Source organism: Elephas maximus, chromosome 10 (genome assembly GCF_024166365.1).
Source record: "Elephas maximus indicus isolate mEleMax1 chromosome 10, mEleMax1 primary haplotype, whole genome shotgun sequence".
Classification (NCBI taxonomy): Eukaryota; Metazoa; Chordata; class Mammalia; order Proboscidea; family Elephantidae; genus Elephas; species Elephas maximus.
In genome coordinates, this window is record NC_064828.1 from 50012845 (window position 1) to 50026254 (window position 13410).

At 49.5% G+C, this 13410-nt stretch overlaps 2 protein-coding genes across 7 annotated transcripts in view; one reads left to right on the top strand and one right to left on the bottom strand.

Annotated features, from left to right (window-relative positions):
• The window catches only part of FOXA1 (forkhead box A1), a 99437-nt gene extending 90220 nt beyond the window's left edge, over window positions 1-9217 (bottom strand). For 5 of the 6 annotated variants that reach the window (XM_049899507.1, XM_049899506.1, XM_049899505.1 and 2 more), the window contains exons 1-2: window positions 8985-9217; window positions 5405-6707 (exon numbers count right to left, since the gene is read on the bottom strand). In XM_049899507.1, the coding sequence (XP_049755464.1) occupies window positions 5405-6707; window positions 8985-9056 (1375 nt within the window). In that variant the 5' untranslated portion in view covers window positions 9057-9217. Of the gene's footprint in view, window positions 1-4065; window positions 6708-8984 lie in introns of those variants that run through there. The other variant, XM_049899510.1, reaches the window with a different exon arrangement.
• The window catches only part of TTC6 (tetratricopeptide repeat domain 6), a 312748-nt gene that overhangs the window by 22125 nt on the left and 277213 nt on the right, over window positions 1-13410 (top strand). The gene's annotated exons all lie outside the window — the stretch shown is intronic.

The window sequence follows — 13410 nt, forward strand, 5'->3', positions numbered from 1 at the left end:
GTACTCTAAGTTAACTAGAACAGAGAACCCCAAAATATGATGCGCTGGCACCTAGTAGAAGGGAGGCCCCTCGCTCCTGGGGGGGGGGGGGGCTGTGAGGGGGCGGGGAGCTCGCCCTCACCAGAAGCTTTGCTCTTGCACTGTGAAGTTACAGCCACCACAATTGGAGAAAAGAGAAAATTAGATAAAAAAAGGAGGTTTCAAGTGTTCAGGGTGAGGATTTACCCCCCTGACAGTTTTTTTGAATTGGTTTATAATAGAAAAATGCATGTGTTTTACAACTTAAAATTGAACTGCATGAATATTTGTCTATCCCCGTATTGCTTGTTAGCTATTTCAAAAATGAAATTATATACTGGAGTCTGCAGTCCTAGCTGTCCAAAGTTCAAGGACCCAAGCTGGTTGGGCGCTAAAAAGAGAAATATCAATGGAATCATTATGGCCCCAAAGTTCACTATCTGGAAGAAAAAAAAACAGAAAATTTAAAGCAATCTATTATTAATGTTATTTTGATACGCTAAATCCCAAACCCAGTGAAAAAGAGTTAGAAATTTGTATAAATAAACGGCTACTTAAAAAAAAAAAACTTACTCCCCCCAAAAATAGATTCAATATCTAAACACAGACTGCTGTAAAATCTTTCAAGTTGTTTCATTTTCTTACATTCTTACTTTCATGTATACTATCGATGCTAATGGTTCTTTTAGTTTGGGAAAATCTTATTTCTAAGCCAAAGGTAGCTTAAAAACAATCACCTTTTTTTTGCACATAATTATCATGAAGTAATTTTTTTAAATTAGGTATTCTCTGAACTCCTCTTTAGTTGCAAAATACATTATTTACTATAATTCACATAAACAACTAAAAATTGTTTTGAAAGCAGAACATTATTACACACTTATTAACTATTAAAGTTTTAAGCAATTTTTATTTTTCAATGAGTTTTCCTTCTTGATATATCGAGGTATCACATTAAAATACATTATAGCTACATGTTCTACAATATTACTGCTAAATCAACAGAAAACCAATTGATCTTGAGGAAAGGTTAATTAAATTGGACTACAGGTCTCCTACTTTGGTCTGTATTGAAAGGAATTTGTATTGATTGTGAAAGTTTTTTGCAAAGAAGTTTAATAAGCATTTTCATGGAAATTGAGATCAATTTTTTAAATGCCAAAACGGCTAGGTTTTTAAATTTTATAACTCCAGGAATTTTTTCTCTGTTTAATGGCTCATTCAAATCTGTTAGAATCCTGAGGGAAAAAATGTCTTTTGTTGTTGTTGTTGTTGTTAAATACTTTCAGTGAAATCAGTCCTGGGTATCTAGCCTTCAGACAATGAAAACAGAAGTGAAGAACTTTAATAGGATTTTGCTTGTTTTAATCCCCCCTCCCGTAATAATTCTCATCGGTTTGTTCTGCTATGAGGCAGATCAAAAGAGGACAATGGAAAATTAAATTTTATCTTTAATTTAAACACTGTATAGCCATTACGCAGAGAACTAACAGAGCTGCCTTTTGCTTGGGAATGCTTCTGAGTTGTTTAGTTCCTGATCAAAAAAACTGGTGACTTTTTCTTCTTCCCTGTGTTTAGTTATCTTCTCTTTTTTAGTGTGTCAGAAATACTTGTGGTTGGCTCTTCCTAAACGCCAGATGAAAGTAACACTTGAAGCTTCCCTCCCCAGCACTATACATTCGTTTCCAAAATATTTTTTCCATTTTTTTTTTTAATATGTTTGCACGGTGGCTTTGTCGGTGGCCTCAGAGGGCCCAGGGAGCTTTACACTTGGGGTCAGTGGGAAGGTTTTCCCTCCTCGCTCCCTCCCCCCCTCCAGAAACCCCTCCTCCACCTCGGGCGAAATTCCTAAATAAAGGGAGCCCACTGGACCGGGGAAGAGTGGTTAGCATTCCCTTTCCAGAGCTCGTCTGCGGGAGCAAACGAGGTGAAGAAATATAGAAACTTGAAGACTAAAAGGGGGAGGGGTGGCGGGAAGGTCCCAGCACTCGGAACCACAGACATTTTTCTCCCGGCCCTGGAGCGCTGCGCTCCAGCCTGGGGCGTTCCGGCGCTTGTGTGTCCGGGTTTCCGAGGAAGGGATTACCCAGCGGGAGCAGCCGCGGCAACGCGGGCCCTTGTGGCCACAGAAGCGGTAACGAGGCGCCTGGCCTTCTTTGTTGACTTTTAGGTCTAGGATTCAACAGAAGATTTATTCGCCAGGAAGGGAAAATGCCCAAACAATGAAGAACTAACTGCACTTGTCACCTCGAGATTCTCGTGGTCCTCCTCTGCCCCCCTTCCCCGGCAACCTTCTGCCCCGGCTGCCTACCCGCGCGCGCTTTAACGCGCGGGTCGCCGCTCGCCCAGAATTGGCAGAGTGCGCGGTCAGAAAATCGCGTGAGCCCAGGAGGCCGGAGCTAGGCCTGCAGGAGGGATTTGCACCGAGACGAGCCCGGCTCTCGAGACCGATCATCCTAGATTCCCAGGCCGGTCTCCAAAGTGGCCTCCACCTTAAGCCCGCGGCGCCGGTCACCTCATCCTGCGCAAACCCAGAAAAAGTCTCCGCCAAATAAAAGAGCAAGAGCTACAGGGCAACTTAGGCCAGGTGGAGTGAAGACAAGATATTGATATTGCAAATATGTTAAAAAGAGGAGGAGAAATAGCAGGGGGAGGGGGAACAACACAGAAGTGAGACGCTTTAGATTGAGTGAGGTCGGGTGAAGTTCCGCGGCCCAAACTCAGGCCTTTATATTACACTTCAAATTAAAATTTGCCAGTATTTGTTTACCCGCCATATAAATATGCGTAACTTTTGGGACTCAAAGCTTTTCCTCTATGGGTTGTTTTTTGCTTTTGTTTTAACGTCTCTCCGAGGCCTACGAGTGAAATTTTGAAATTACTCAAACCAGTCATTTCCCTCGCCGCCTCCTTTCATTAACTAAAGTGAGAGCGAGGGTTTGGGATTTCTGGATTTTTCTCAAGTGCTACATGGCACCCCTTCTCTCATCTGGGGAGGCAATTACGGGATCATTAAGAGACTCACACAGCTCTTTTTATCTTGTCCGTGGTGTGGAGTGAAGCGATCAAAGTAAAGGCTATCCAAGTTCAAGCCCCAGCGAGAATGGAGTTCATACACAGGGGCTCAGGCAAGGCCAGCCTCTGCTTGAGCTGGTGCTGTTATTGTTGATGTCAATCCGAACAAGACTTACAAAGAAATAGGTGGACTGAAAAGTGAGCCTACTATCAAAGGAGATTAATGATTTTGTGATCTCAAGCAACTGTGGGGTGTGAAGTTGCATTTTAAAGCTTCTTAGAAGTCAAACAAATCACCGCCTTTAAAGTTCTAGGAACAATATTTTTAGAAACAATATTTTAAAAAATATCTTCATAAAATACAAAATAACAGCTATGCTGGAATGTGGCCCAATGCTTCCCCTTGCAGGAGTGAATTAACTTCCCTCCTGCCATTCCCTCCAAAGCTACTCTGATTAAGTTTTGTTTCTTTTAATGAGAAGAGGGTTCGAGACTCTCTGTTGTAGACAACTTAGTTTGTATTTTATTCTCACTTGAATACTTCTCAGATAAAGGGAAATGACATATGCAGGGGGGAAGGCAGTTAAATTAATAATATTTGATTTCATTGTGGAAAGACTCAAAGGAAACACAGAAGGCTTAAGCCCATGTCAAAAACAAATTGAAGTACACATTAAGGTGAATTAAGAATCTTAAAAAAAAAAAAACGCTCAATTCTTGGAATAATTATCTACTTACTCTTATTGAGTAATCAATTACTAGGTAGATAAAAAGTAATTTATCTACCTACTCTTACTTTTTACTAGCTCTAAGTTCATTTCATTAGTATAATCGGAACAATGACAATTTTGTTTTAGATTATTTTCCTTTGGTCATATATATTCAGTTCCGGACACTGAAAAATATTATATTCAGAATATCTGTTTTGGATTTAATTCAGTGAAGGAGAATAACAGAAATCCTTTTTTGTTAACATTTGCTTTATTTAAAGTCCTTAACTCAAACGATCAAGAACATATATCACGGCTTAAATCTGTTTTCATTTTTGTTATTTAAATCAAAATATTTTAATTACAATCACATTGATAAAAATTAACATTTTAATCTGTAATTTTAACCATCATTTAAAGCAATCTTAGCTGTAAAGAAAAAAAACATGCAATAAATTAAGAACATTGAGAAAGCAAAGAGGAATCATAATGAAACCCGTCTGGCTATACTAACACCATGTCCAACTGTGGAAAGTGCATTAACACTGGATGAAACAAGTACACGATGGCAATAATTAAAATGGCTACAATCAATTGGATTTTGGAATCTTGGACCAAATTTTGAATACGGCTCCCTATAACATCTCTCCTCCAACATTGTAATATTCCATTTTTTTCTGGGAAAAAAAATTCTGTAAATGGTATACATACATAAAAGCTACTTGTATACATGTGACCTCAGAATGATATGACCATGGGACTTTTCAAAGCAAGGAGCAGGATTCTTGAGGAAGGCAATTCTTGAGTAATTGATCCTCAAGGCCCTATGTGGATGGAGAGGACAAGGTTAGGGGTGGTCTTTGTAACTTCTTGGTCAGGCAACTCTTGAAAATGTAGCATGTATATCACCTATTTCCTCTGTATGTCATGTATAGAGAGAATGTCTACATATGTGAGCATGTGCATAATTAAGCTCATACACAATGTACATGTATTTCATTTAAGACATCTGCTATCTGAATGTATGAGAAATATAAGCTGAAAAAACAAACGGCTCCGATGTTTATAATCTGTTTATGTTTTGCTGTGTAACCGGAGTATTGTCCTTGAATACTTTTAAGAGCCTCTAGTGTCTACTTGTTTCTTCACCATTTCAGTTCTTTAGGTTCAGAGTATTGCCACAGAGCTGTAAACTTGTGGGGGTTAGGTAAGGAGGGGGGAAAAGCACAAAACAAATATTTTACAAGCTTGACCATTTTCTTTTTTTTAAATACACCCTGCACAGACTAGAATGTGTCTGGAGGGGAGAAAGGGAGGTAAGGGAAAGGAGCAGAGGAGGAGGAAGATTTTATATATACAATGCTGGATTAAAAAAAAAAAGTTGGTTGGGGTTGGCTGTCTTTGTAATAATATACACAACACGGGTTTTGAATACAATAACAAAGTAACAGTCCTTTGCACTGGGTGAAAGATTGTGCACCAAAAAAAAAAAAGAAAGAAATAAAATAGTTGTTGGGATTTTATTATGTTGTTTCGGTTTGTTATGTGTGGTTTTGTTTGCTGTTGATTTTTTTTTCTCTCCTGCTACCAGCATGGGCATGCCAGACTAACCCCCAGTCCCAGGAGCTAGGAAGTGTTTAGGACGGGTCTGGAATACACACCTTGGTAGTAGGCCGGCTCCAGGGCTGAGGGCTCGATAGGGCTCCTGGTGGCCACTGAAGCGCTGCTGAGCGGTAGGCTGGCGGGCAACGCGGCGCTGTAGGGCGAGTACTGCAGTGCCTGCTCATATGCCTTGAAGTCCAGCTTGTGCTGCTGTTCCGAAGAGGACATGAGGTTGTTGATGGAGAAGGGGTGGTTGAAGGAGTAGTGGGGGTCCCCTTTCAGGTGCAGCTGGGACTCGTGGGGTGCCAGGCCGTGCGCCGGGTGGGAGGGGGGAACAGATGCCAGCGCCCCGGGCCCGGAGCTGATGGGGGGCGCAGCCGACGAGGCCGGAGTCTTCAGCTCTGAGGCGCCCCCTGTCACCGCCGCCCCGCTGTGGTCCAGAGTCTGGGGGCTGGCGGCGGGCCCTGGGGCCGGCGCGCCCTCTAGCTGGCCAGCCTTGCCGTGCACGCCCCGCAGAAGAGGAGACTCCGCACTGGGGTTGGCAGCGCCTGAGGGGTCCTTGCGGCTCTCAGGGCCGCCTTTGGAGCCGCCGCCCCCGTTCCCGCCCCCGCCACCGGCCCCGGGTTGCTTCTCGCACTTGAAGCGTTTCTGGCGGCGCAAGTAACAGCCGTTCTCGAACATGTTGCCGGAGTCCGGGTGCAGCGTCCAGTAAGAGCCCTTGCCCGGCTTGTCTGGGGAACGCGCCACTTTGACGAAGCAGTCGTTGAAGGAGAGTGAGTGGCGGATGGAGTTCTGCCAGCGTTGCTGGTTCTGCCGGTAGTAGGGGAAGAGGTCCATGATCCACTGGTAGATTTCGCTCAGCGTCAGCATCTTGCTGGGCGCCTGCTGGATGGCCATGGTGATGAGCGAGATGTACGAGTAGGGCGGCTTGGCGTGCGGGTAGCTGCGCTTGAAGGTCTTGGCGTCGCCGCCGCCAGCACGGCTGCGGCCCAGGTTGGACGGCGCGTACGCCATGGGGCTCATGCACGGGTTCATAGCGGCCGCGTAAGGGCCCAAGCCGTTCATAGAGGCCGCCGGCTGCGCGCCCATGGCTCCCATGCCGCCTGGGCTCAGCGCCGCCCCCATGGCCGTTACGCCCGCTGCCGTCATACTGTTCATGGCGCCCGCCGGGCCCCCTGGCATACCCGCCACGGCGCCGGGGCTCAGGCCCGCACCCAGGCCCGGGTTGGCGTAGGACATGTTGAACGAGGCCGGGGTCATGCTGCCGCTCGTCGTCATGGTGTTCATGGTCATATAGGTGTTCATGGAGTTCATGGAGCCCAGGCCCGAGTTCATATTGCTGACCGGGACGGAGGAGTAGGCCTGGAGCGGAGACAGCGAAGGGGAAAGGCCCCGAAGGGCGGGGTTAGTGGTGGGCGCCGGCAGAAGACCGGCCCGGGGCAAGCCCGAGGGCAAGAGGACAGTATTTCTCCAAACCACGGGACCCTCAACCCGGGGCAAACTGTCAGGCGCCCTACCCAGACCTAGCAGAGAGAGGTTTTGCACCGCAGGGGGAAAATCTTAACGCGGCAAGCATAAAAGACAAGCACTGGCGGAAAATATGTCCCCAGGAAGACGTGTAATCGCCTTACACTCCAGGCTGAGAGGCCAGCTCCGGGACCCCTCAATCTCCTCCTCCATCCACGCCATGCACCCCAGACCGGCCTCAGCAAAGCGCCGTTTGGGGCAAATCGTCTTTAAAACTCCGAAAATAGAATTAATCCCTGACCCCCTGCTTATTTACTCCACTCCAAGGGTGCGGTGGGCTCGGCTGCGCAGCCCCGCGGGACAGAAAACGAGGAACAAGTTCCGCGCCCGCCTCGCCGGAGATGCCCCGCTGACCGCGCAATGGCTTCGGCTACAAGAGGTGTTAATTGAACACCCTTTGATAGAGCAAATCATCCATGGCCATATGACCCCTGAATCATTCATTTCCCAAAAACCGGTTTTATTGTCTTAGGAGTTTTCTCCAAATGGTGACCTTTTGTTGTTTATTATATTTAGAAGTAATGTTTTTTCACCTACTTGCAGTAACTGTAATATTAAAACGGACACAAACCCGGAAGTTAAAATGAGATTTGGAAATGAAAAATAAACCTGCAACAGGAGAAGGCAGGGAGGAGTGTATAATATTAATATATCATACACATTCAACTTTAACATGACTTTACGTATGCACCTCTGCAAGCCATACGAAAACTTGCATTAATTTCATCATTACCTGTTTCCAGTCCCCTAACGTTAAAAAAAAAAAAATTGGTGACACAATTTGTCGAAATAATCATCTGTTTCTTCAAATACTGTTATGCTGCCGCTGATCATTTCAAAGCTTGGCCTTTCAAACTCTATGATTAGTTTAGAATAATTTAAAATCCCAAAACCAAACTCTACTTATTATTTTCTTAAGGCTATTCTACTTCCAAAGTCTCAGCTTTAACCTGTAAGAAACCTCTTTCGCTGGAAGACTTAATTGACTGGTGTGTGGAAATGACTGAATCATAATCAAACCTTCGGAAGAGTTCTGAGCTCTCTTTAAAATCATCAGCACCAAAAACTCTCCTTAGTAGCAATAGCCCTAGATTTAAAAATACATACAGGGTCTAGAAATATAAAAACTACTTCTCTAGTAATTGAGTAAAGAATAACGATGTCTTTATATTCATTTTCATCAGCAAATATGACTTCATTTGAAAATACAAAAGGTGAATGGATTTAAGTAAAAATACGCTGTACACTATGGTATGCAGATAAACTCAGATAAGTTTGTAAATATATAAACATACAAATCTAAATAAATTATTCATGAACATATTTTCTGACCACATCTGAAAGTATATTTTACTTTGGTGTTTATTTCCCTTCCCCCAAGGTTATCCAAAGTAGGTTTCACTAAGTATTTTCAATATTAGTAATAAATTTTCAGAGTAATCACCACCTGTTCCCAGAGAAATACTTCTAATAGGTAGTGGTCCTGCCTGTACCTGGTTTTTCTCGCAATCCTTTTGTGCACATTGTAAAATAAACCCCTTGAACATGCCACCGAGGGGACAATGAAGAGAAACAGGTTCTCAGCCCCGAGTACCGGAGGAAGAGCCAGCTCACACTAGCGCCACCCAGTGGTTCCACAGAATAATGTGCACACTTCTCCCCAAAGAGGACTTTTGAAGAACAAGTTTTATACAATTTCGGAATCGTTTCATTATTAAGAAGCCCAACTCAGCGGCAGAGGGTTTTCATCAGGAGGCATGTGCGAATTAAAGGGCGGGACAGAGAGGCCGCCCTGCAGGCGCGCTCTGGCTTTCTCAGAGTTGCCTCCAACTCCTGCCGTCGTCCGCCCGCCAAACCGCGGCACCCCAGGCCCGGATCTGGCTCCCGCTCTCGGCTGGGAAGAGGCAAGTGCTTCCTAGAGCGGGCGCTTTCAAAAATTTCCTAAAATTCCCTCCTCCGAGGAGAGGCCTGGCGGGAGCCACACTAGGCGAGCAGCCGTGGCACGGAGGAGGCTCCCCTAGCCCGCCGGCCTCCCGCCCTGCCCAGGGCCCGCCTTTCCCCGGCTCCCCGGGGTAGGCTCCGGGAACACCCCGCCGCCTGCACGCTGCTCACCTCCTGTGTGTCCGCGTAGTAGCTGTTCCAGTCGCTGCTCTCATGCCCTTCCATCTTCACAGTCCCTAACATCCTGGAGCCACCCTGCCCGATGCAACCATCCAGCCCTGTGCGAAGCGACGGGCGGCCGCGCGGCGGAGGCGAGGAGCTGAGCGGCAGCAGTCACCCGAGCGCCCGCGCGGGCCCAACGCCACCCCAGCGAGGAGGAAGCCGGGCGCTGCGGGGCGCGGCGTGCGCGGCGGCGGCGGCGGCGGCGGCGAGGCGGGCGGGGGCAGCGCCGGGGGCAGGCGGCGGCCGCGGAGCGCGGCGCCGTGGAGCGCCTCCGCGGGAAGTGAGCGGGCGGCCTCTGCGAAGCGAGTGCAGTTGAGCTGATGTGGATCTTACGTCGCCCGAGTGCCCACCTCCTCGTCCTCTCCCCATTTGTCCGTGGCACAAAGACGCTCGCACCTACAAAGCCGGAGGTGCACCTGCGAGGCGGCCGCCCGCCAGTTCAGCCGCAGCGCCTCCCGCCCCGACGCGCCGCCGCCGCGCGCGCCCCCAGCGCCCCCTCCCACAATATCCCCTCCCCCAAACCCGTCTCGCACTTTGTGGTAAAGCAGTGTAATTGGTTTAAGCCCGGAGGCTGGGGGAAGAGGGAAATAGAATGGGGGTGTAACACCCTTTGGAACTGGTTAAAAACGAAAAATAGGCGGGGCCCGGCGAGCTGGGGAAGGCTCTAGATGGGAACCGCGCAGCTGGAGGAGGGCTGGGGGCGGTGGCGTCGCAGCTCTGGCTCACAGGGCCGTGTCAGCTAAAGGACTCCAGGGTCCCTCCCCTGGGGCACCCTCCAGCCTCCGGAGGCCTGGGCTATCGCCCGATCCCGCGCCCCTCCTGCACTTCTGCCCACCCCCGCCCCCACCCTCCTAATTCCAGACCCAAAGTTCAACCCTGAGAGGCTGGAGAGTCCAGGCTTCCCCCCTCCTCCACACCCCTTCAGGACTAAAGGCTAGAAAAAGGGAAAAAGCCTCACTTTTGCCCCGTCACTAGAAACCCAGCTAACTGAGTCAGCCAAGCCGAATGACGTTAGGCTGAACTGGGCTCCTGGCTAATAGAGCGGAGGCCCTGCCACGAAACCCGTACCTGCGGCTAAGAGCAGGTGAGTCACGGCACCGTTTTATATCTTTATGACATAACTTATTTTTTTTTTCCGCCTCGGTCCGCTCCACTCCCCTTGTCATCTGTAGCGATCATAAAGAGGAAGAAACTGAGAGCAGATGTCCGTGTGATAGGGCAGGCGGGCCTGAGTCGGGCCATCCTACCTCCGCCCAGCTCCTCCTCCCGCCCCCCTTCCCGCAGCCTCGGGGACTGAGCTGGAGGCGACCGTCTGGTTTCTGATAGGGAAAGGTCAGGAGGAGGGAACATTTCCCTAAACACGCGAGTTAGCTGAGAAAGCCAGGGCGCGGGCGCGGGAACACATCTGCCAGGCTAAAGAGGAGCCAGGCCGAAGCCAACGGTGGTTCACGGCGGTGCCTGGTCTGGTCTGTGACCGAGAGGGGCATGGCTAGGACGCCAGGCGGTGGCTTGGCTCCCAGTCTGTTAGGGACATCGGTGGGAAATTCTCCCCCAATCAAAGCCTCTTGTCCCTATGAGGTCCTGGGTAGCATATTGCCCAGGAGCCAGGGAGAGAAGGACCAACTAGAGGGACTGGGTGATACCATGAGTTGGTGATAGTTGGAAGATGGTGCGTGTGTGCGTGTGTGAGTGTGTGTTGTATTGCCTATGGTACCACTAGATTTCTTAAGTAGAATTAAAATATTTCTTAAGTGACTAAGAATCCCCCCAAAATACTCTTGTTTTGCAAAGTTTTTAAAATGTTATTAATCTCGTTTTGAGAAATGTGTTTTAACTTGTCCTCCAAACAGATACCTTATTTTTTTCTCCTGTTCTTTGTTATTTTATGTCGTTCTTCCTTGAAATCTGGCAAGAGAATCACGTTAAATCCTTGAACCAAACAAATCTCTTAAATCAGCAGGGGAGCACGACAGGGTGAAGATGTGCAGTTAAGGAAATAAAAAAAGATAAAAGCGTTGGATTACAAGTCCTTTTTTTTTTAAACAAAAAAGTGGTGGGGGGGGGGATGTCACATTGTAAGGAAAGGAATGAGAGTGAAATTAAAGCCACCTGGAACTTAGCAGCGCAGGAGCCCTCCCCAAGGCAGCCTGCCCCTGTGACTGCAAGTTTGTCGCATCACTTTGTGTAAATGTGTCTGCGAAGGTGTGGGTCTGGCACATTTCTGACAGACTAATTCTTTTGTGCGAAGTTCCCACCAGCTAAGCATCCGTGTATTCAGGACCTCAGTTTCATTTGTAAAGTACACGGATGCTCACCTTCGTCGGTTCGATCCTGAGGGGCTTTCAATGCTAACAATCTTCCTCGTTCCTTCACCTTCTTGGCTCTTCAACCACGTCGAGCATGGCTAGGGTATTTTCTGTGGATAGTAACAACTTAGTAATAGCTTTAAGGAGAAAAAAAGAAAGAAACGCTGTTACCTAAAAGAGGATCAATTAAAATATCAAATAGTCTTGGCTTTGTAGCCCATTTCCCAAAACCACAAAGTCTCATCTTTTTTAAAAAGTCAGTTTAAGAAAGGGGGGGGGGAAGCCCATTTTTCATAGTCCTATCGCCAAAGCGACGTTTCTCCCCGGCTTCTTCTGGGCCTAAGACCTATGGTGCCGAGCGGACTCTCGCTATCTGCCCGCTTTAGAGTCCAGATTCATCTCGGCCGGGTGGCGGGGGTTAGAGCGGGATTCCTGCGGTCACAGCGCCTCCTGTCGTGAACAGAGAGCTCTGAATGCTCCGGCAGGCGCCCCCTCTCTGCGAGCACCGCCAAGAGAGACAGGCTCGAACCCTGCAGGTTTTCCTCAACCAACGATTTCGGGTTTTTAGAGCTGAGTGCCCGAGGCCAAAAAGGAAAGGCAGGCAGCTCTGTTAGCTCCCCAGCCTCTTTCCATCTCAGTGGCAGCCTGCCAAGACGTCTAAAACCAAGGAGGTGAAGTTCTAGTGTACCCAGACACCAGTCAGTTAGTTTCCGCGAGGTTAGAAGCTAATCAGCAGGGCCATGTTGGGTTTCTGAGTAGGAAAAAACAAAACAAAGCTGCTGCCTTGGGGTCGTTGGCCAGTCGGCAGCAGGGTGACGTGTCCCGCTGCCCCAGTCTGCTCTTTTCCAGCGTCTTGCACCCAATAGGCCCTGTCTTTACGCTTTGCAAAGACTGTGCTGCTCTTTCGCGGGGAATTAGACCCGTTCAGCCGCGAGGAGGCTCGGTGGACTCGGGGCAGTGGAGCCACGAGGGAGCCACGTGGCGGCTCCGAAGCGTCCCGGCCAAACTCGCCTGGGTCAGGACCCGTCTGCGGGAGACCGGGCGGCCTAGGTAGCGGAGAGGGCGGGTTCCTCCGGCGGAGGAAGGCGGGGAGGCCGAGGACCGTGCGGCGTGCGGGTACCCCAGGCGGCCGGGCGAGAAGGAAACGGCTCCGCCCTTCCCGGAAGCTGCGCCCGTTGGGCCCTACCGTACTGTTCCCTACACAGTTGGCCAGAGAAGGGGGTGGTGCGTCGACCACCGACCAAACTCCGCCGACTGTGCTTCCCCTTTCCCAACGTTCACTGGCTGGGAGCCCACTCCACAGACCTTCACTGGGGCGAGGAGAGGCAAAGGGTGATGACTGCGAGGGTTGGAAGGAAAGGCCGCAGGGCTTGCACCTCGGGGCGGCCTCTGGTGGCGCCAGGGTTCTTCCCGCTTAGCGGGACCTCGCGATGGGCAGAGAGCAGGACCTGGGAGCGATTGGGGCTCTGCAGTGCCACCTGGAGCTTCCTGGGAGCTTTCCTCTCTGGCTTCCCCTAGCCTGCCGCCTTTCTCCTCCGGTCCTCCCCCGACGGGGCTGTCTCGGCCGCTGGGGCCCGGTCACGTTGTGCGGTGGTCTGAGCTCTCCTAGGGGTCCCCAAACCCCACCCAGATAAGAAGCTTAAATCCTCCTTCTGCGGGGGGAGAATAAAAAGCTAAGACCTGTTGCCTTTATCGAGGTTCAAAGCCGACCCCGACTGGGACCCGGGTTAGTTTAGGACTGAGCAAGGCCTAGGACACTGGAAGCAACAGCTCGCACTTGTGCGTGCCCAGCCTGCGTGTACCGAGGTGTGTTCCCGGCTGGGGAAGGAGCCTGGGTTCCGCGAGAGGGCGGACCGCGGCGCCTGCCTTCAGCTTCCCGCCCACAACCGCGGGCGGCGCGGTGGCCCAGGGTTTCGGAGCCCTTCGCTGGCCGCACCAGTTAGACTGATGGAGGTCTTGCCAGGCGAGAATCCTGGGGCCGGGCCAGCGTCCAAACTCCTGTTCCGCCTCTGCCTCTTTTCTCAACCTTTCATTTATTTCCTTTTCTTTTGTTCCTCCTCCTTTCCTTC